General features: G+C 55.1%; 2 protein-coding genes across 4 annotated transcripts in view; one reads left to right on the forward strand and one right to left on the reverse strand.

Moving 5' to 3' along the window:
• Nucleotides 1-20,274, forward strand: part of TMEM63C (transmembrane protein 63C) — a 127,696-nt gene that overhangs the window by 6,718 nt on the left and 100,704 nt on the right. The window lies entirely within an intron of this gene.
• On the reverse strand, nucleotides 7,908-18,875 carry ZDHHC22 (zDHHC palmitoyltransferase 22). Its single transcript, XM_082733666.1, has 3 exons — nucleotides 18,334-18,875; nucleotides 15,950-16,489; nucleotides 7,908-10,742 (listed from the first exon to the last, which is right to left on the reverse strand). Exons 2-3 carry the CDS (start codon nucleotides 16,473-16,475, stop codon nucleotides 10,477-10,479), a joined length of 792 nt encoding a protein of 263 aa, XP_082589792.1. The 5' UTR covers nucleotides 16,476-16,489; nucleotides 18,334-18,875; the 3' UTR covers nucleotides 7,908-10,476.

Raw genomic sequence — 20,274 nt, forward strand, 5'->3', positions numbered from 1 at the left:
GGATGGCGGTATCATGGCTTTGGGTCTGGATCCAGTTGGTTTCTGTGTGATCCTAGCAAGTTAGATAACCTCTCTGGGCTTTGTTTCTTCATGTGTTCCATTACTAGCTCTTCTCAAAGACTACTGCGCAGTGATGTACGATGTATCTAGCAAGGAGGCCCCGCACAGCGGGTGCTCAAGAAACAGTAATCATTAGATTGTTACTGCAGGGGAAACATGCAGTTCCAGGAGTGAGGACACAGCCAGCTGGGCTGGCCCTGGTTCAAGGTCAGCCTTTCACTTTGTACTTACAGGCAGCTGCAGCAAACCCGCCCAGCTCCCGGCCGGCTACCACGTCCTGCTGCACCCAGCACAGGACCCTCCTTAAGTACACATGTGGCAGAGTCCTTGGCAAACATGCTCTTCCCAGCCTGCCCCAAGCCTCACCCCTGTTCAGGGCCATGGGGAGCCGAGAGGAATCTGGATTATTGATGGCCCCGCCCTCACCAGGACCCTTAATCTCACACCCAGCCCAACCTTCTGGCTGGTGACGCAGCCTCAAGGCTCACCTACAGTCCACCCTCCACACCTGCATCAGCACCTGGTACTTCGGCAACCCCCCTTGCTCCCGCTACTGCCTTCCCCAGGCACCTCCGTAGCAGTGGCCCTCTAGCCGTGGCTGTACCGTGGCAGCCTACAGGGAGCTTTTATTTTTATTTTATTTTATTTTTTTAAAGATTTTATTTATTTGACACAGAAAGAGAGAGACAGCGAGAGAGGGAGTACAAGCAGGAGAAGCAGGCTTCCTGCCGAGCAGGGAGCCCAATGTGGGGCTGGATCCCAGGACCCCAGGATCACGACTTGAGCCGAAGGCAGATGCTCAACAACTGAGCCACCCAGGTGCCCCTCTGGGGAGCTTTTAAAGTCCAGATACCCAGGCCACACCCCAGCTGAATTCTATGAGTCTCCAGGAGGTAGGACCTGGCCCTCCCTTCCCCCTTCCCCATCAGGAACTGGTAAATGTCCTCAGGTGATCGCACGTGTGCAGACAAGGCTGGGACTGCTCAGGCACTCCCCATGGCCAGACCGATGTTGGGACGGGGACTTGTGGGGAGGAGGGGCTGGCACGTGTACTAGCGTGGGTACTAAAGAGGGGCTCTGTGCTGGGGGCAGCAGGCCCTTTGCGGCTCACTGCTTGTAAGTACAAAGTGAAAGGCTGATCGTGGACCCAGACCAGCTCAGCTGGCCGGCCACTGGCTTCCGGGGTGCTCAGTGTGATCCGGAGCGTGGCCATCGCCTGGGAGCTCGTCAGAAGGCAGAATCACAGACCCAGTCGACTCAGGGTCTTTGTGTTCACAGGATCCCCAGGTGATCCCTGCACAGGGTCAAGTCTGAGAAGCACTGGCAACCAACCAGTATTTACTCGATGCTCTCTGTGGTCCAAGCCCATTTCCACCTCATGGCCTCAGTGATTAGCATCCCCTCCCGCAAGCAAGAAAAGGCCCACCATTCATTCAACATATCCTTACCCAGTGCCTCCCGGGAGAGAAGCTTAGGGCTGGGTATCAAACATGGGTTTCCCCTGCTGTGGAACAACTCACAGGGCCATAGGTGTGAAGTCAGGGTCATGACTTACCAGCTGTGTGTTCCTGCGCTACTTCCTGGGTCTCTCTGATGTCCGGTTTCCTCTGTGCAGATCTGGGCTGTGGTCATGATTCAGCGAATTTCCCTATGCCAAATACCCATCTCCCACCTGGCTTTAGCACGAGCTCAAGAATGTTGCTATCGTTACCAATAACACCACAACCAGGTGATAGGGAGGCAGTGGGGTGGAGGGACACGGTGCCAGGGTCGTGCCTGCCGAGGGGAGGGGGCACAGGGAGGGATGACAGAGGGGTAGTGAGCGCTAAGGATGTCCCAGGAATTGAGGCACCGGGGAGGGGGGGATGTGGACAAGGCGGCCACTCCCTGCCTCCATTTCCCGGGATGAGTCGTGGGTCGGACCACTGTTAGCAGCACGATTCTGAGCCCAGATCTTGCCCTTCTGCCCTCCGAAGCCCTGTGTGGCTCGGCGAGGCAAGACACCCAGCCGCGGGTCCAGTCCCGGGTTTGGTTTGTTCTGGTCCTCTCCCGCGCCGACGCCTGGAGAGTCGGGCTTGCGACCCGACGGCGCCCCCTTCCGACGGCGCCGCGCCACTGCAGCGGGTGCCGAGCCTCCCCGAGACAGACACGCGGAGCCTTGGCCCACCCGCTGGGGCCCCCCCTCGGCGTGCGCGGGGGCCCGAGGAAGCGGTTTAGGGGTTTCGTCTTCCTTGGAGCGCACCACTGTTTCCTGTAATTTAATTTTCTTTCCTGAAAGCGTTGCTAATTAAATCCTTTCTTCGGCGAGGCGCCCGTCCCCTCCCCTGCTCCCCTGTTGATTAAACTACCCAGCACGAGCGCGGCAATTCTCCGCTGGGGCTGCGGGCGCTCGGGTGGAGGGACCTCGATGCTCGCTCACCTGGCCGCTCCTTCCTCGGCGTGCCTCCTCCGGTCTTCTGGTTCCCTCTGCACCTGGACCGTGCGAGCCGTCCTTGCAGCCTTAGTAAAAGCGGGCACAGCCCGTCCCCTGCTGCTGGTGACTTCTGCTGGCTGGGAATCCGTCAAAGCCCACCTCACGGCATTTCACCTCCCCGGGTCCTTCCGACTCTGAATCCTACCTCTCACTGCTTTTTCTGTTAAGCACTATTCCTGCCTTCTCCCCCACCGTCCACAGCAAACAGACTAAGCAGGTGGGCCAGCCGGCTGTGTGGAAGGTCACACAGCCTATGTAGGAGAGAGCTGGGACTAGACTCGGCTTTCCTGAAGCTTAGCCTCTCAGGAGTCACCAAGTCAGAAGCCTCCAGGGGCCAAAGTAGCAAAGGAAGAGTGTGGGGCAGCCCTGTGAGGGGTAAGGTCTGTGGCAAAACAGAGTGGCTTGTCCCTTTGGAGGTCATTTAAAAAATGTGCCCCATTGAAGGCCAAGCGTGTCCAATTCCTGGTTAAGTCTAAGAGTAAGTCCTATGTGTGAGGATGGCAGTGATTTTCCCAGGGTGACAGGGACTTGGTGGCAGGACCACCGGGCACTCTGGCCTCTGTGTGGTGATCTAAGATGCTGCTCCCTGGATGGGGAGAGGCAGCCCCCTGCGGGGTTTTGCCCAGTGAGGCCTACTTCCTGCCACTCCTCCTGCCCCATGCTGTGGAGAAGTACCCCCGCCCACTGCTCATGCAGGGTCCCTTTCCCCTGAGACTATGGGGGGACACCACACTTCCCTACTCTCTATCTGAAATCCCCTATGCAGACCACCTCTGGCCCAGTTCTCAGCTAGCTGTCAGGCAGAGAAAGAAGGCAGCTCAAGCAAATCCCAGAATTTGAAAGGAGTTTGGGGGACCAATGCTATTTTTAAGTTTTTAAGGAGATATTACCGGTGGGGATTTCAGGTGTCACAAGCAGGCCAGGAAGGGGGCATTTGGGGACAGGGACTCTGGGAGGATGCCCACACAGGACTGCCTCCTCCCAGAAAGGCCTCACGGCCTGGTCCTCTGTGGCTTTCCCCTCAGGGTTCCAGGTCACTGCCCAGTTCCTGCCAGCAGAGCTTTGTGCTAATATTGCCCTAATTTTGGGGAGGGGCATTAACAAGGGATTCTGCCTCACCAGCCATCCCCGTGGCCCCTCCCGAGGCTTCTCTTTTCCCGAATATCACAGATGAGCTTTGGCAGATGCTTTCTGCCTTGGAGCCTGCTCCATTTCCGGGTCTTCGGAGGCCCCCCTGCCCTGGTCTCCAGGGGGTGGGTGTGGAGACGTGCCGGCTGTGCTCAGCTCCATGGCGGTGTCTGGTCCCCTCCCGCAGGCACAATGACACTGCCTGGGGGTGGGCAGCAGCCCAGAAATATCTCAGGCCTTTTTCCCCTGCTAGACATCCTCCTTGAGACCCAGGGGAGGGTCCTCAGCCTGAACTGTCCTTAGATATCCATGAGTAGCCTCTGGAAGAAGCTGCTTCATCCTAGGCAACTGGGCCATTATCATCGGTCTGGGTGGGAGAGATACACCTCAAGATTCTTGGGGTCCTGAAGCCACCCCGTTTTCTCGCACAGACTCACGCTGAGCAGCTGTGAGCTCTCTGAAGCAGAGGCTGTGCCTAATTCCTTTCTCTGTGCCCACCAACACCTCTTGAATTACAGGTGCCCCATACACAGGTTAAATGAATGAATGGGTCAATGAATTCATGAGTGTGAAAACTTGACTGTTACTTGTCTGCAGGGCATTTACTGGATGTCCACAATAGTCCACAATACAAAGACAGTCTAGTGCCTGGGATAAAAGGATGAACTTGGGAACAGATACCCTGAGTTCAAATCCCTGAGCTGGCATTTACCAGCTGCAAGGCCAACTTATATGACCTCTCTGGGCCTCAGTGTCTTTACCCAGAACATAGGGGTAATGAATAAAGCATGCCTGCAGGGGTTGCAATGAAAATAGTTACTATCGGTAAAGGGCGTATGGCACATAGTGAATGCTCAGTAAATGTTGGTCATTATTACTTATTATTACTCACGCATCAGCCATAGTGTCAGGGCTCTATACCGTCTGCTAGGTACTGGGGGAACCAGAGGACTCCACCATTGCCATTACCGCTCTCCAAGTTTCAGCTGGGAGGCAAAACCCATAGGGGAGGGAAGATTTCCCTGGGGGCTGGACCAGTCAGAGCTAACGGGAAGAGGCCTGAGGCGGCCACTAGGTGGCGGTGTAGAGAGAGGGCGTTGCTGTGGGCCAGGAAGGGAACATAGGCCTCTCCAGTGGGGTGAGAACCCAAACAGGGGGGAAAGCCCACCCCTCTGCGTGAGCCCCTGGTAGTCATCTTGGTAGAAACAGCTTCCTTCTAAACCACTTCCCAAGTTGTATGGGAAGGAAAGAGGAATGGGAGCTCTTCCCAGAGGCTCTTATTTGAGCCCAAGGGTCCCTGATGTTTCCGGTTGAGTTCTCCAACGGCTTTAAACTGAACTCCTGGGAAATGAAGGTGACCCTCTGCCTTTGGTCTGCAACCCGGAGGACCCTGCTGATCACCAGAAAAACTAGACATGAGTTTGTGCTCGACTTTTCCAGGCAGGACAACCTGTAAAGGGATCAAAGGGAAGAGGCAGGTCCGCAGGGAACATGGCTTGAGGACGAACCTCTTCTTCAACTGTGATGGCAGCATGCTTACTCGGGCCCCCATTACTCCTAAATGGAGACTCACAATTCCCAGGAGTCACGTGGCATCCCTGCCCCTGCACAGTCCCTCGTACCCTCACCCCTACCTATGGCCCTGCTTTCCTGTCTGGCAACTCGTATTCATCCTGTATGACCCTGACGTTGCCCCTCTGGGAAGTCTTCCAGCCTGCCCAACAAGTGAGTGCTCTTCTTCTGCAGTACCCTGCCCTTCTCCCTCATAACTGTCTGCAATTGGTCCTCTTCCCTGAGAGCATCCCGAGGTCAGGTAATGGGTCTCATTCATCTTTGCATTCCCGGTTCCTGGCATCATGCCTGGCACGGAGTGGGCATCAATGAATGTCTGAGGAATGATTGGAGGTGCTGGGCCAGCACCACCCACAGAGAGGAATGAAGACAGAAACAGAAACCAACATCGGGAGCAACGGAGCTACCCCAGACCCCGCATCCCATTAACAGGCTCACTCTGGTTGGCGACCAGGTCCAAGGATCGGCCTCATTTCTAAAACATCTCGGATAAGGCAGGAGCCATGTATCCCAGCTCCCTGCCCAGCCCCTCCTTTTCTCCCCAGCAGGAGGAGCTGCCTCCCCAGCATCCTGGAGAGCATCTCAGAGGATGAGGGGAGTAATGAGCTCAGTTGCAGGATACTGTTCTGTGGTTTGCGTGTGTGGAGTGGCAAGGACAGCCATGTTCCTGGGAAAGGAGACTAGCTAAAAGATGATGTCTGCTGAGACCTACAGACTGGCTTCATTAGAGCAGGTGGGAACTCAGGTCTCCTCAAGGACTTGTGTCCTCTATTGCCACGGGCTGATGGTTTCTCCCAGCTTTGGCAGCCAGGAGGCCGTGCTGCATGGCACAATGTACAGATTGCCCCGAATCTCTTCCTCCAACGCGAGGTTACAGAGGTTACAGGTTAGTTAAGAGGGATAACCTCGCCAACCAATGGGCCAGGGACAGAGGGGAGTGATCCTGGTTACCCTGAACCCCGGGGTCATGATCTTCTCCCCACTCCAGTGCTCCTGATGGCCTTTCCTTTGAGGTCACCTTGACCATCCTATCTCAACCTTCAGGATCGTCTCGGGCCTTCTCCCCCTGGACCCCTTCAAGTCAAGCTCCATGTCTGTGCAATGGCTCTGACACATCTTTCCTCCCCAGGCCACAGCCAGTGTTCCCGCCCAAACCCTGGTTATGTCACCCTCGGCTCATGACAATGCCTCTTCTCGGGTGCTCCCCCCTTCCAGCCTAGCCACCAAAGCCCCACTTTCTGAAATCTGGCTCTAATCATGTAGCTTTCTTGTTCACAACCTTTAATGGTTACCCTATCAACTTCACTCCAGATCTCTTAATTTGGCTTTCAAGGCCCCCTTCTGCTCAGGGGCCAGCTCCTAGATTTAACTCCCTCTGCCTCTCTGTGCTGTCCCCTATGGTCACGATCCCATGATCACTCCAAGGTTCCAGGCCTGTTCCCTTTCCTGGAAAGCCCCCATTGTCCATCTCCACCTGCTTAAGTCTCATCCACCTCTGCAGGCTCTGCAGTTCACATGGAAAGACCCTGGACCCTACAGCTAGAATGGGCTCTCTTCCTCCTCTGGGCTCTCCCAGAAACCTCTCCAGGATGTGAACCCCAGGTGGACAGCATTGTCTCATCTGTCTTCCAGCCCCACAATGTGCACAAAACAGAAGAGATGTGGAGTGAGCAAATGAGTACAAAATTTAAGCATTCACTTGCTCAATATTTACTGAGCACCTACTATGTGCCTCGCCCCTGCTTGACATTCAGGATACAATGGTGAAAAGGCAAGAGTGTCTGCCCTGTGGAGTGTAGACAGCCCATGCTCTAGAATGTGCTCAAGATTAGCCACAAGTTCATTCATCCCCCACGCCCTTGCCCAGTATACCTGGGGTCTGCCTTCTTCGTTGCTCATTGGCATGTGTACAGAATGCAGACCCATATACAATACTGGCCTTGGCTGAAGGTTCTTCACCAGCCCAAGTGGAACTAGCACTCTGTAGTTATGTCATCCATTAGTCTAGGCCTGCTTGTCTTTAGGATGCGTCAAACGTCATGCTCATGCACCTGCTCAAGGACTACTCTCTCCCTGCAGGGCCCAACCCTCTCGCAGCTGCCCCGAGGACTGGGTAGCCCAAAGTCTCAGAGAGGTCAGGGAGCCTGGCTGATCCTCAAGGATGGTCAGCTCTGGCTGTGATGGAGAACCACGTGGCTTCTCCACTTCATTCTCTCCCCACCTGTTCTCTGACCTGGGAAGGGGTGGGAGAGGAAGAAAAGCGGAAGGAAGTGGAGGAAGGTTCTCAAGTTAGACATTCTACCCCTGGTCCCCAGGGCTCCACAGATCCCAGCATGCAGACCTGCTACCAGCCCTGGGGTAGTACACATTTACCGACCACACAACACAACCCTGCTCATTCACAAAGGACACTGGCTGATGGACTGGAGTAGGATCCCAGGGTTCCGTGCAAGTAACAGGCATGGCCCTTTTCATCACTGGATTCTGAGGTGAGCCAGGGGCTCGAGGGGAGGCACGGGAGCAGCTGGGGCAGGAGGATGGGGTTTACCTACTAGAACAGAAGGGTTTTTAATACTTAGCTTAAGTATTTCAACAGCTATTATGACTGCGTTGGTGCATTCTAGCCTTGCCAGCCCCGCTACCAGCCACAGCGCCCATGCGATCACATCAAATCTGAGATAACAACACATATTTTATTGATGTTCTTCATCAACAATACAGGGCCATGTGTACAAATGCTACTCCAGTCCCACACCTGGCAACCTCCCCACATCACCACCCACTGACCAGTCTGCCGGGAGTCAAACCCTGCAGGTCTCCCTTTTATTTCCTCTCCCCATGTCAAGCCTCACAGTGCTGAGCCTCCAGGAGGCTGGGAATGGCATGGCTAGCTTCCGAGCTTGAGCTCTGGCATTGGGAGAGAGCCAAGGCCTGGATTGCCCAGGGCCTCTCTTTCTGCCCCTTCCACTCCCACTGTTGAGGTATGGACAAAATTGAGGGTGAAGATGATCCCCAGTGACTTCCAGCCCACCAGCCTGGGCTCCTCTTCAGCCTTCTCTGCAAATATCCTTCCCTTCCAAGGGATCTGACCGGCTGACACCAAGATGGCAGAAAAACCATTTTTCAAGGGGTGGGAGTCAGTGCAAGGAGCCAGTGACGAAATGCCCCTGATGGCAGAGATCTTGTTTTCTTGTTCATCATTGTTTGTTTGTTTCAAGTTTTTATTTGAATTGCAGTTAGTTAACATACAATGTAATATTAGTTTCAGGAGTAGAATTTAGTGATTCATCACTTACATGTAACACCCAGTGCTCATCACAAGTGTGTCTTATTCATCATCGTATACCAGTGCCTGGAAGAGACTTGGCACATTGTTGGCACTCAGTAAATATATCTATGTACGAATGAATAAATGAATGAATGAATGAATACAGAAGGGAGTGTGAGCCAGGGGTGCCATTTCTACATTAGCCCTATAGAGGGCGTGAAGGCAGGACCAAGGTAAAGTCCTCCTGAACTCTGCTCAAGAACTCAGGGTGCTGTGTGGCAACGCTTGAGGTCGCTGTGGACACTGTAGGGTGTGGGCTTCAGCCCTGCTGTCTGCATGAATGGCAGACTGGCCTTGGGATTCAGTCAGAAGGGACACTTGTGCCGTCCAAATTTCCAAATATGTCCCAGAGATTTGACCCTCTGGGTCCCAGAACACACAGCTGTGCCCCCATCCAGAGCCAATTAGATAAGCAGGACTGGCTTCACAACTACACCTCTATATTCTGGTCTCCCCCATTCCTGAGCTTCAACTCTCCCCATCTCACCTCTCAGAGCACAACATGACCTTCCAGCTCCCTCACCACTGCCCGCACCTGCCCCTGACACTGCCCCATCTCCCTTTCCTCAATGCCAACCTCCCTCAACTAGCTTTAATACCCAGGTCATCTTGTCTCTCCAGAGACTCCCTCCTTGGTAGCTGGGTAGGGTCCTAGAAGTTTGCATTATGATTTTCAGACCCCTCCATGCCGGCTCCCTGCTTCATGAAAGCAAATAATTCACAGGCATCTCTATAGTTCTTGCCTCTGGACCAGCAATCACAAAGAGGATGCTAGAATCTTGGGGGTGGGAAAGGATCTTCCCTCTCCGGACCCTGTGCAGAAATTTTTTCCATGGCATGCCTGCCAGATGACTGACCAGTGCCTGCTGGAACACCTCCATGGGGCACTCTACTTCCCCAGGCAGCCGTTCAAACACTGAACAGCTTTAGCTGCTAGAACATCCTTCAGAAATGAACCCACTTGGTCCCCTCATTCTCATTCCACAAATATCCCAGTGCCCAACCTGTGTGTGACCTCTCTCCTCCACTCCCCTAAGCATTCTCTATTTCACAACAAACCTCCTCACCATCTCTCCCCCACCACATGCACATACATACACGCCCCCTTCTGTATAGTTATGCAGTCACATGCTTCTCTCATTTGTCAGTATTTCTCCTTTCCTTCTTCCTTCTTCCTTGCCTCCCCAGTACCTAGCAAAGACCCAGAGGCTGGAGATCAAGGTGGGAAAACCTGGAAGAGTGCCAGGGAAAGGAAGCATCCAGGCAGGTCCCAGACTGGATTGGGGTGGCCAGCTGGGGCAGGCTGGACAGGGGACAGCACCTGGAAATCCCTGGTCATTAGCTGCTGCCTCCCAGAGAAAGGGCCTTGCAGTTTGGGGATAGGACAGTAAGCTACTGAGTTTCCCTTCCACTGCTTACAATTCCATAGAGAGGATAACATACCCCTCCTTTCCCAACCTCACAAGCAGTTGGCAGAGCCAACTTGGCTACCTCTTACACATGGTAATTTTAAACATTTTTGCCAGCCTCTGGATCCTGGGGAGAATCATACCAACAGCAAGAATCCATTCTCCACTCCCAACATGGATCTGAGAGGGAAAGTTCTAGCTGATAGCAGTGATGACATGAGACATGAGAGAGTGGATGAACAAGGCAGAGCGGGAGGGCAGGGGCTCCAACGGGAAGAAACAAAAGCAGAGGCCTCCTAACAGTTGGCTGGCTCCTAGGAGTGACCATTTTTCCTTCTTGCCACGATCTGTTAGGCAACACAGGTCTCTGTAGGTCACAGACCAGGGGTGGATGCTAGGATCTTGCCAGCTTAAGGTTGTATTGGGTCATGGGTAGAGACAAGAGTGTCATGGTCTTATGTTCGGGGAGAGTCAAGACACACACAGAGAAATGATGGGAATGCCTGCTACTTGTCCCGCTGCTTGGAGCTCTCACCTCCAACATTGAACATGGGGATCAGCAGGCCCAGCAGCCACCTCTTCCCGAAGACCTCCTGTAAGTTCTTGCGCCAGGGCCGGGCCCTCACTGCCACCCCCTTCCGCACCTGGTGACGGGTCTGCCCCCGGAGGATCAACAGCAGCTGATGGCAGCAGAAGCCTGCGCAGGCCAGGCCGATGGCAAACCAGAGGTAGAGCATGAGGATGACGAACATTTCAGAACCGAGGACAGCTCCTGCAGGGGGGCGGGGAAACACCAAGCTCGCTTTACACCCAGGCCACGTACTGAAAAGCAATCCATGCAGGCGCTTTCCGCTAGGGAGAGAGGGAGATTAATGAGACTGAAGCTATATTTTGTAGCAATCTCAGGGCTGCTGCATTGAGGGAGAGCAAGGATGAACTAGTTGACCTAACTTTTTCTTAGTGCCAATGGCTCCTGAGGGTAGAGGGGAGACCTGGGGACGTGGGGCAGAAAAAAAGGAAGCTTCCTGGGCAGTGCCTGGATGCTAACATTTCCTCGGAGTCAGAGACCGGGTCTCTCTCTGCCTTCTCTTTGCATCTGGGATCAGGGAGAAGATGTTTTCGCAGGGGGTGAAGGGGGTGAGCTGGGGATGCTAGAGAGGGAGCTGGCTCCTGGGCAGTTGCCTTGACCACAATGCCACCTTCCTATGGAGCTGGGAGCACTGGCTGGGAAGACTCCAGAAAGTGACAGCATGATGGAGAACAGGGTCTAGTCATCAAGAAGAATAAATCACAAGCTCCAAGGGCAGTGCAAAGCACTGACTTAGAGAATAATTCAGTCATTAGTGTTAATAAGAGGACAGCATGGCCACTAGAGCATTTGGCCAGAGCTGTCCTGTCAGCCTTAGCCTTGCTAAGGCTGGAAGAGGCACCCAAGGTCATCAGTCCAGCTTCCTGACTTGGGCAGGAACTCTCAAACCCCTCCAAACTAGCACTCTCTATTATAGGTCTTAAATACACACTGAGCAAGAGATCTCACATTCTTGTTCAGATCTGGGATGGTCAGTCCATGCTAGCTTGAATCTCCCAGCTCTGTGGTCTTGTACAGGTTTCTTAATGTCTCTGAGTTGCGGTTTGCTCATCTGTAAAATGGGTATAATAATAATGATCCCATAAGATCTCAGTAACCTTGCACAATTCAGGGAAATGGTGTACAAAGTGATTAGCATTGTGGTTCACACTCAGTGCAGTGCTCCTTGCTGAGGGCCATTCACAGATGAGGAGACTAGATCCAAGAAGGGCTCACATTTAACTCTTAAGACCATCAAGTTTTCTTCTTTCCAGGGCCTGGAGTCCCGGATGGGCTGCAGGCTTGAAAGCCATGGTAGAGACACCTAGCTTGACTTGTCCAGCAGCTAAGACAGTGGGTCCAGGAGAGAACTCAAAAACCCTCCTCAGCCCCTCACTCCCTGCAGGGAAAGCCCACCACCACCCTTTCCTTTTTTTTTTTTCTTTCAAGATTTTATTTAGGACAGAGAGAGATAGCGAGAGAGGGAACATAAGCACGGGGGAGCTGGAGAGGGAGAAGCAGGTTCCCCACTTAGCAGGGAGCCCGATATGGGGCTCAACCTCAGGATGCTGGGATCATGACCTGAGCCAAAGGCAGACACCTGATGACTGAGCCGCCCAGGTGCCCCCCACCCACTTCCAGTGAGATGAATGTTCCCACTCCAGGGACCCCACCTTACAGCCTCCTCAACCTCTGCAAATGTCAACCATATCCTTCTCCACCAGCATCCCCTGGCTCTGGTCCACCTCTTCCCTGGTCTCCTCAATCCCCAGTTTCCAGACCCCCAAGGGTTGGGCTTTTAAAACTTGTCCAATCGGAGCCCCAGTGGACTCAGCAGCCAGGAGGCCATGGGCCGGATTCAGGTTTGCTCATTAGCAGCCTCCTCTCGCCATCAGTCCTGGGAGCTTTGATAGCAGTAGCTCCTCTCGAAGTTGGAGACAAATAATCCCAGCTGCCCAGGAGATGGAAAGCTCACTCCAGCCAACATGTTGAGCAGCCCCTCAGCCGGCGTGCGGGCAGCAGAGGGACAGGGCTTAGACAGGCTGTTCCATCCCTCTGACCCACTTCTTCCTTGTCAGCACGGGTTAGCTCAGGCAGCCACGTGTAGGATGAAGGATCCTGGGCCCATGGTGCCCTTTGGGCTCCGGGAATGCTGACGGGCAAAGATGGCCCTCGAGCTGGGATGTGAGAACATCAGAGCTGTCAAATGCCTGGCCTCCCTTGCAACTCAGCCGCAGGGATAAGCCTGGGCTGACGGAAGCTGTTTTCCATAGGCTTTTTTCTGGCACTAAATCAAGACATGTGGAAAAGACCTCATGGCCTTTTCCTGGCCCCTTGCAGCAGCTACAAAAGGCTATTCTGGGGACTTGCTTTCTCTTGAAGTGTTTGAAGTTGCTCAGCCTGGCTGCTTCAGCTCCTCTGAATTATTTAATAATAGTTCTGCTTCTTTTAGAAAATCACAGAATTTTCCTCAAGGGCCTAAATGGTCACACGATCCAATCTTTCCACCCCTCCTGCCTACCAAGCATCTATGACACCTTTGACAGATGGTCACCTAGCATCTTTAATAGACGTTGAGGGACAAGAAGCTCCCTCCTTCCCAAAGTGGCTCATTCATCAAGCAGCAGCTGCAGAGGCAGCTCCAGAGAGGCCATGCGGTGCCCTGGTCAGCTCCAGGGGCTGGCAGCCCTGAGATTAAATCTTGGGTTGGAGTCACACCAGTGTTCTAGTTTAGAAGTGGTTTAAACTTGCTGAGCCTTGGGTTCCTGGGCCTTTAAAATGAATATGAGACTACTTACCTCTTGGACTTATGGGGATTGAGTGAAGTGAAACCTGCATGGTGGGTAGCACATAATAGGTGCTCAGCAAATGTTAGTTCCTTTTCTCCTGGGCCTTCTGGTGGCACCCGCCATACTGGCACCCTTAGCCAAATGCCATGACACGGGTCAGACGGCGACGTCTCCATTTCCCAGATGAGATGAATGAGACTCAGAGAGGTGACACAACTTATACCAATCCCCTGAGGCCCAAAGAAAGTACTATTTCCAAAATCAGACTGGCCAGTCTCCCACCTCGGCCTGAGCCGCGGGCGAGCACTCACAGCCGTGCTGCGCTCCGCTGGCAGGCCTGACTCGGGGCAGCACCACAGCCGGGGACAGCTCCATCTATGACCAGGCTTTCGCCTTCCCGCTCCCTCCGGTCCACCAGCTCCACCTCCTCCACCCAGCAGAAAAGAGAGAGTGTGTCTGCGAGTGTTTGGATTGAGAACAGGGGGAGAGGAGATAGGAAAGGAGAAGCTGAAGGAGTGAGGTGTGAATGTGGGCAGGGAGCGAGGAGTCAGGTCAGCAGGGGAGGAAGATGGCTGGGTTGGGAGAGTTGGTGATTAGAAACCTTGGCCTCCTTTTCTCCGTGGGGATGGGGAGAAAGCAAAACGGGGTGGGACTCATCCTTCTGCTGCAACAGAGATCTGAGCCCCAAGGTAGGCGCTGACTGGCTCTCTTCTCCCCCCAGATCAAAGCAAGGGCCCCTCTTCCTTTCTATCCTGTCTCCCAAACCTAGCACATATGGACAGGCCTCAAGCCCAGGCTTATCTCAGATCAAACCATTTCAAGATCCTCCCGTTGGAACCATTCATTCTGATGTGATGAAGCTACTTGGAAAAGAAGTGTAATCAGGCTCTCTGGCTCCCCTCATGCCTCCACCTGCCTGTGCTCACACTCCACCCTCTAGCCCGCCCACCCACCCTCCCCCGGCCTGGTTATTTTGGGCCCAGCAGACTCCTGTGCCCATGCCAGGATCCAGAAGGCCCAGAGCTCTGAATTTGGGGCCGAACTCAGCCATCAGACCTTAAGGCAACCCTACAGCTGGGGCCTTCGTGGACCTCTGAATTCCGCTGTCTGATGGCGCAACAGCTCTATTCCTGCGAAGGATTGGGCTGCAGCCCCAACAAAGACTGAAATGATGGCTTCCCCCAGAGTGGAGCACAACTTTTTTGTGAATGGCCAGCCCAGGCACAACAAGACTATCTTAGGCTCTTGGTGGAAGTACCTGCAAGGTCTTTCTTTGTCCCCAAAAGGTCACTAGATGAAAAAACGTGCTGCATTCCTTGTGCTACTGGGGGCTGTTTCAAGACTTGGGGGAGTAGGGTGGGGGGGCAGAGGCTGGTGGTCAGAAGAGGTAAGATCCTGGGCAATCCATTTAATCCTATCTGAGCCTCAGTGTCTTCATCTGAGAGATGGAAATAACAATCTCACTCGTGCACATGCACACAGGCATGCACACTACCAACTTTAAGAACCAAGTGAGGTGACGTCAAAGGCCAGGGTAGGGATGGAATGGAAGGAAATGAGGTAGGGGTAAATTTCAAGGCCAGGTAAAGTGGTAAGAACTGCCACCAGGAGCCAGGTCCCTCTAGGCCAGGAACAAAGGAGCTCTCCCTGTCCCCACTGCGTCCACAGCTGAGTGCCAGTGGGAAGGGCCACATGCCTGGCTCCTGCAAGTGCAAGAGCCTCCCTGGAGGGTCAAGTCCAACACCAGTGTCACAACTCTGTGATGGGAAAATGGATCCATTAAACAGGGCTGCATCTCCAACCAGGGTGCCCTCTGCTCTAAGCTGTCTGCAGGCTAGAGAGCAGCCTGGTGGGGACAAACACAGTGGGCAGGACAGCAGGACTTAGCTTCCTGCTGGGGCTGGCCTGACACCCTGGTCAGTCTTACTGTGGTTGGTTGGCAAGAACTTTGGGGGACAAAAATCCTTGGGGGAATGTGTGGGCAGGGCTGGAGTCCAAGCGGAGGGAGGTCATAGCGCGGGTGTACCTCAGAAGCTGCATGGAGGGGTGGTCAGCACCCGGCCCCGCCTGGCACAGAGCAGGGGTATCTTCTGGAGCCTCCGGAAATTCTATGCGCAGATGGTTCCCGGCAAGCAAGGAGGAGATGATGAATGAGGATGGGGAGTGGAGAGGGAGGTGGCCAGGAAAAATACAGCATGCCCAGTTAACTTGAATTTCAGAGAGATAGCAGAATTTTTACCTATTTTTTTTATTTTTTAAAAAGATTATTTATTTTAGAGAGAGCACTCGGGGTGGGGGCCGGCGGCAGAGGGAGAGGATCATCGAGGCTGAGTGCGGAGCAGGAAGCGGGGCTTGCTCTCACCACCCTGATATCATGACCCGAGCCAAACCAAGAGCCTGCGGCTTAACCTGTGGAGCCACCCAGGTGCCTCGATCACAGAATTTTTAAAATTTAAGTATGCCCCATGCACTATTTAGGACATACTGAAAAGGTATGCATTGTTTATCTGGCCTTACGATTTAACTGGGCATCCTATATTTTTATTTGCTAAGTCTGGCAAACTTGGGGTGGGGTGGAAGGTCCTCATTGTAGGGCCCAACCTGCCGGCCAAGGCCACTCACCGGAGAAGAACTGGCTGATGGAGGTGGGAAGGAGAGTGAGGAAGGCCAGGGGGTGGGCGAAGGAGGTGGAAAGGGCCGCGGAGATGTAGGCCACGCCAGCCACCATGGAGTAGAGGCAGGCAAGGGAGGTGTAGAGGCAGAACAGGACGAAGTTGCGCATGTTTCTGCTGCCGATGCAGTTGCCCGTGAAGAAACAGTGATGGTCGTGCCTCAGGGTGACTCTGGCGCACACTCGGCAGAAGTGGGTGCTGGGCGGGGGGCACAGGGCCCTCCTGGCTGAGGGGCCCTGGCAGGCATCCAGGTCGTCGGGGGAGTTCTGGATGACCAGGACGTAATTGCCCAGGGCATTGGTGGAGAGGAACAGGAAGAGAGCCCCGTGGAGCAGCGCGGGAGGGAAGAGCCTGGCGGTGGCGGGGTCCTGGCGCATGCTGGGCAGGAAAAGGAAGAGCTGCAGCGCGAAGGTCACCAGGGAGATGCACAGGAAGTAGGCGGGGGCCACCACGTTGAGGAGCCTCAGGGCCAGCATCCTCGATTACATTCCTAAGGGGCCCGGGGTGAGAGGAAGACTCACTGCTGTGTCCGTGGGGCATCGTCCACCAGTCCCACCCCACCCAAATCCAACCTCCCCGTCCCTGTCCCTTAGATCACCCCTCCTCTCTTCCCTAAACCAAGCAGGTTGGTGTGAGACCTCGAGACAGAAACGGCCTCTGGGGGCCAGGCCCTACTTCCAGGTGCCTGGCCCCTCAGTTTCCAAGAAACCTCGACCTTGACACTCTGGAGCCCTGGGGTCAAGCCCAAGGAGGTCAAGGGCAGGGCTTATTGGCTGTTTGGAGGGGATGAGGACCATGGGGCTAGGGCTCCACCCCTTTATGGCAGTGGAAAGGAGCTCGGGTTTGGGATTTCTCCTCCAGACCCCCTTGGAGGAGAAAGCAAAGAATTTGGGTGGGCCAGAGAGAAATGACCTACTGGAAGTCCTGCTTCACCTTTTCTCTGACCCTCCGAACCACCCCCACCCAATCTTGGGCAATACTCAGGGACCACACCCATAACCCAAGGTTCTTTGGAAGTCTGTGTGCTTGTAGGTCCATGATTTGCAAGTGTGTGTGGTGGGGAGTGTGTGTGTATGGGGGGGGGGGGTTTCCTTGTGTATGACTCCACATGTAATCTGTGTGCGCCTGGTATCTGTGTTTGTGTATGTATATATTTGTGTCTCACACACGCAGCCGCTGACACCTGGCTTTAAAAACAATTAATTAAAACAATCAGTACATTCACACCGGTGCCCAGCCACCGGGTGAGGTAAGGGGGTGCAGCCGGATACCTGTATCAGCCGGTCCTGGTCGGCCCCTCTCTCCATCGCTGGCTGCCCTGGCTATTTCTTGGCAAAGATCGTTTTCATTTGAAGCGACGAAATTAAAATCCCCCCTTCGTGCCCTCCCCCCATCCTCCTGGAGCGAGAAACCCAAACAACCCCGATGGCGCCGAAACCCTTTCGATGCCAACAAGCCCGCCCTGCGCGAGGGAGCGGATGCTTGCCAGCCTTTCGGCGGATCTACCCCCGCCGCCAAGCACCCCCGCCGCATCCCCACTCTACCCTGCCCCCCAAAGCCCTGGTTCCTGCCCAGCTTCGGAAGCCACCGGGAAATAAGATTCCTGGTGCCCGAGAGAACTTTTCCAGGGGCTAAGGAGTCGGCCAGCCCTAGGCGCAAGAAAAGTTCTGGGAAGGCGGCTGCACCCAGGATGGGCGAGTGCCACGAGGCCTCGGTCCAGGCTGTCCCGTCTGGAATGGGCGACTGATCACCTTGGAGTCCCCTTTGCCGTTGCCAGTGCCCCTGTGGACCTGCGGCAGCCATGGGGAGCACGAGCCTCTCTCCACCGCGGGGGATCAGCCCAGAGCACGCCCGGGGGGGGGGGGTCGCTGGGGGCTCCGCGCCGCCCCCGACCGGGCGCTCCCGGGGGCTGCGGCAGCGCTGCCCACCCCAGAGAGCCCCCGGCGCGGGTCTCGGGCGAAGCAAGTGTCTTCCCCACGCCGGTCGCCAGGGGGGCGCGGGAGCAGCCTCCAGATGCGCCGCGGCGCCTGGAAGGCGGACAGGGGCTGGGGGAGCTAGGGGCGCTCGGCGGGCGGGCGGCCGCAGCCCCCCCGGCCCGGCACCTGACCGCAGACCCCGCCCGGGCGGCCCGGGGGCGTGAGGAGCCCTCCGCACGTTAACCAGCGGCGGCCTCGCCCGCGGCGGAGGGCGGCACAGCCGGGAGCCTTAGAGAGGCTGGCGGCGCGGGTGACCGCCGGCTCCTCGGCCACCGCCTCCTGGACGCCGGGGAAGCCGCCCCCAGCGCCGCCGCCGCTGCCGCCGCACCGCCGCAGAGGGGTGGGGAAACGAACTCACCGAGCTCGGGTCGCGGACAAGAGGAGCCCTGGACGCCGGCTCTCGCCCTCCCCGAGGCTGCAAAGTTGTGGGCTCGGCCCCGCTGGCTCACAGCCTCCTCACGCTTCGCTCCGGGGGACTGGGCAGGTAGCGGGGCTGTGGGGAGGAGGGAGCGGGCAGCTGCCTTCCTCCCACTTGGGAGCCAGCGAGTGGGGGCCAGGAGGCGGCGGGGATGGCAGCTGGGCACCCCTCAACCCCGCCACCCCTCCCTCCCCTCCTGGGGGCGGCGCTCTGGCCACCCCTCTCAGCATCGTGGACTTGCCCCCCCTTTTCCCTGGAGCCGGCTGGGGCGCCCTGCCTGACTTCAGCCGCCGATTCCAACTGGGGAATCTGGATTCAGCGCTGATGTGGATGTCCTAGCCATTCTCTGCTCCCTCCCTCCCTGCTGTGGCTGACACCCTCGCAGCTCCCCACTCTCTCGGAAGGAGAGAAGCCTGGGGGGTTGAGAGCTCAGCTCGCCTGGGGCATCACCCATAAAGATCAAGGACGGTGTGCACACTGGGGTTGAGACCCCCCAACTCTGGAACCTGCCTGCCTGGGTCTCAGTGTCCGCCATGCACTGCTGTGTGATCTTCAGATTCGAGTTTTTCATCTGTAAAGCAGAGATGTAAGAATTATATGATAATGTATGTAAAGCCCCGAGACAGGGCCTGCCCATGGTAAGCACTACTTATTAGTTCATAATTACTGACACTATTTACTGGGCTCTTGTATGTACCAGGCACTGTGCTAAGCCCTTAGCGTAAGTCAGCTTTGTTAACCCTCTCAGCGGAAGTTCAGTCATCCCCATTGTATGGGAGAAGGAGGTTGAGGCACAAGAGAACCTAAGTCACATGGCCAAGGTCATCCAACAGGAAAGTGACAGAGCCTGGATTCGAACTAATGCGACCCCAGTCACCCTGAGACCCACGGGGAGCTCTGATTTGGGAGAAGGGAGGATAGCAGAAGAATGTATGTGTGTCTGTATGTATATATTTAAGATTTTATTTATTTACTTGACAGAGAGCGAGCATGAGTACAAGCATAGGGAGCAGCTAGCAGAGGGAAAGGGAGAAGCAGGCTCCTCAATGAGCAGGGAACCCAATGCAGGGCTCAATCCCAGGACCCTGGGATCATGGCCCAAGCCAAAGGCAGATGCTTAACCAAGTCACCCAGGTGCCCCCGCAGAAGAATTGATCCAGACCCAGAGCTTGAACCAGGAGTTCCCCCCTGGAGCCCCACCCCCACTTCCTTGTTCCAGTCTTTCCCCTTCCTGACTCCACTATTCTGAGATGGGTACTGAGGCCCACTAAGATGACGGGGACACTCGGCCAGTGTGTGTCCGTGGGGATGGGGACAGAGCAGAGAAAGCTTTAGAGACATTACAGGAGTGATGGTGCCACCACTGCCTCAGTTTCCTGGGCTGTCACAGCTCACTGGTGCAGCCTATCCCACTCCTCTGGGTGAAGGCTAACATTATAGATAAATGTCTATTGCTTTCTCACATGGCTGATTAAAAACAAAGGCAACCCCTTAACATGAGGACCATATGCTTAGCAGCTCAGCCTATAGTTTGAACCATCAGACACTGTTTTCTTGGTATTTGATTACATCAGTGTATGCCAAGATAAAAAGGAAGCTGGGGAAGCTGTCCATGTTCTCCAAGGGTCTTCTATGTGAGCAAAAGATTCTGAGAATCTTGGATTCTGAGAATCAGATGGCTCTGTGTCTCCGGTGGCTCCAGGGCAGACACAGGGACGCTCAAATGGCCTTTTTTTCCTGTAGAGCTGCTTTGTGTCAAGACCATGGCTGTCTGGGCCCTCTTCAGTAAGCTCCACCGGCCTCCAGCACTGGCTGGGGAGGAAGGGAGCCTGGAGTGCTTGATTTGGGCTCTATTGATTGAAGATCTCCATTCCCTAAATA

The sequence above is a fragment of the Mustela nivalis genome (assembly GCF_964662115.1).
Source record: "Mustela nivalis genome assembly, chromosome: 6".
Lineage (NCBI taxonomy): Eukaryota > Metazoa > Chordata > Mammalia > Carnivora > Mustelidae > Mustela > Mustela nivalis.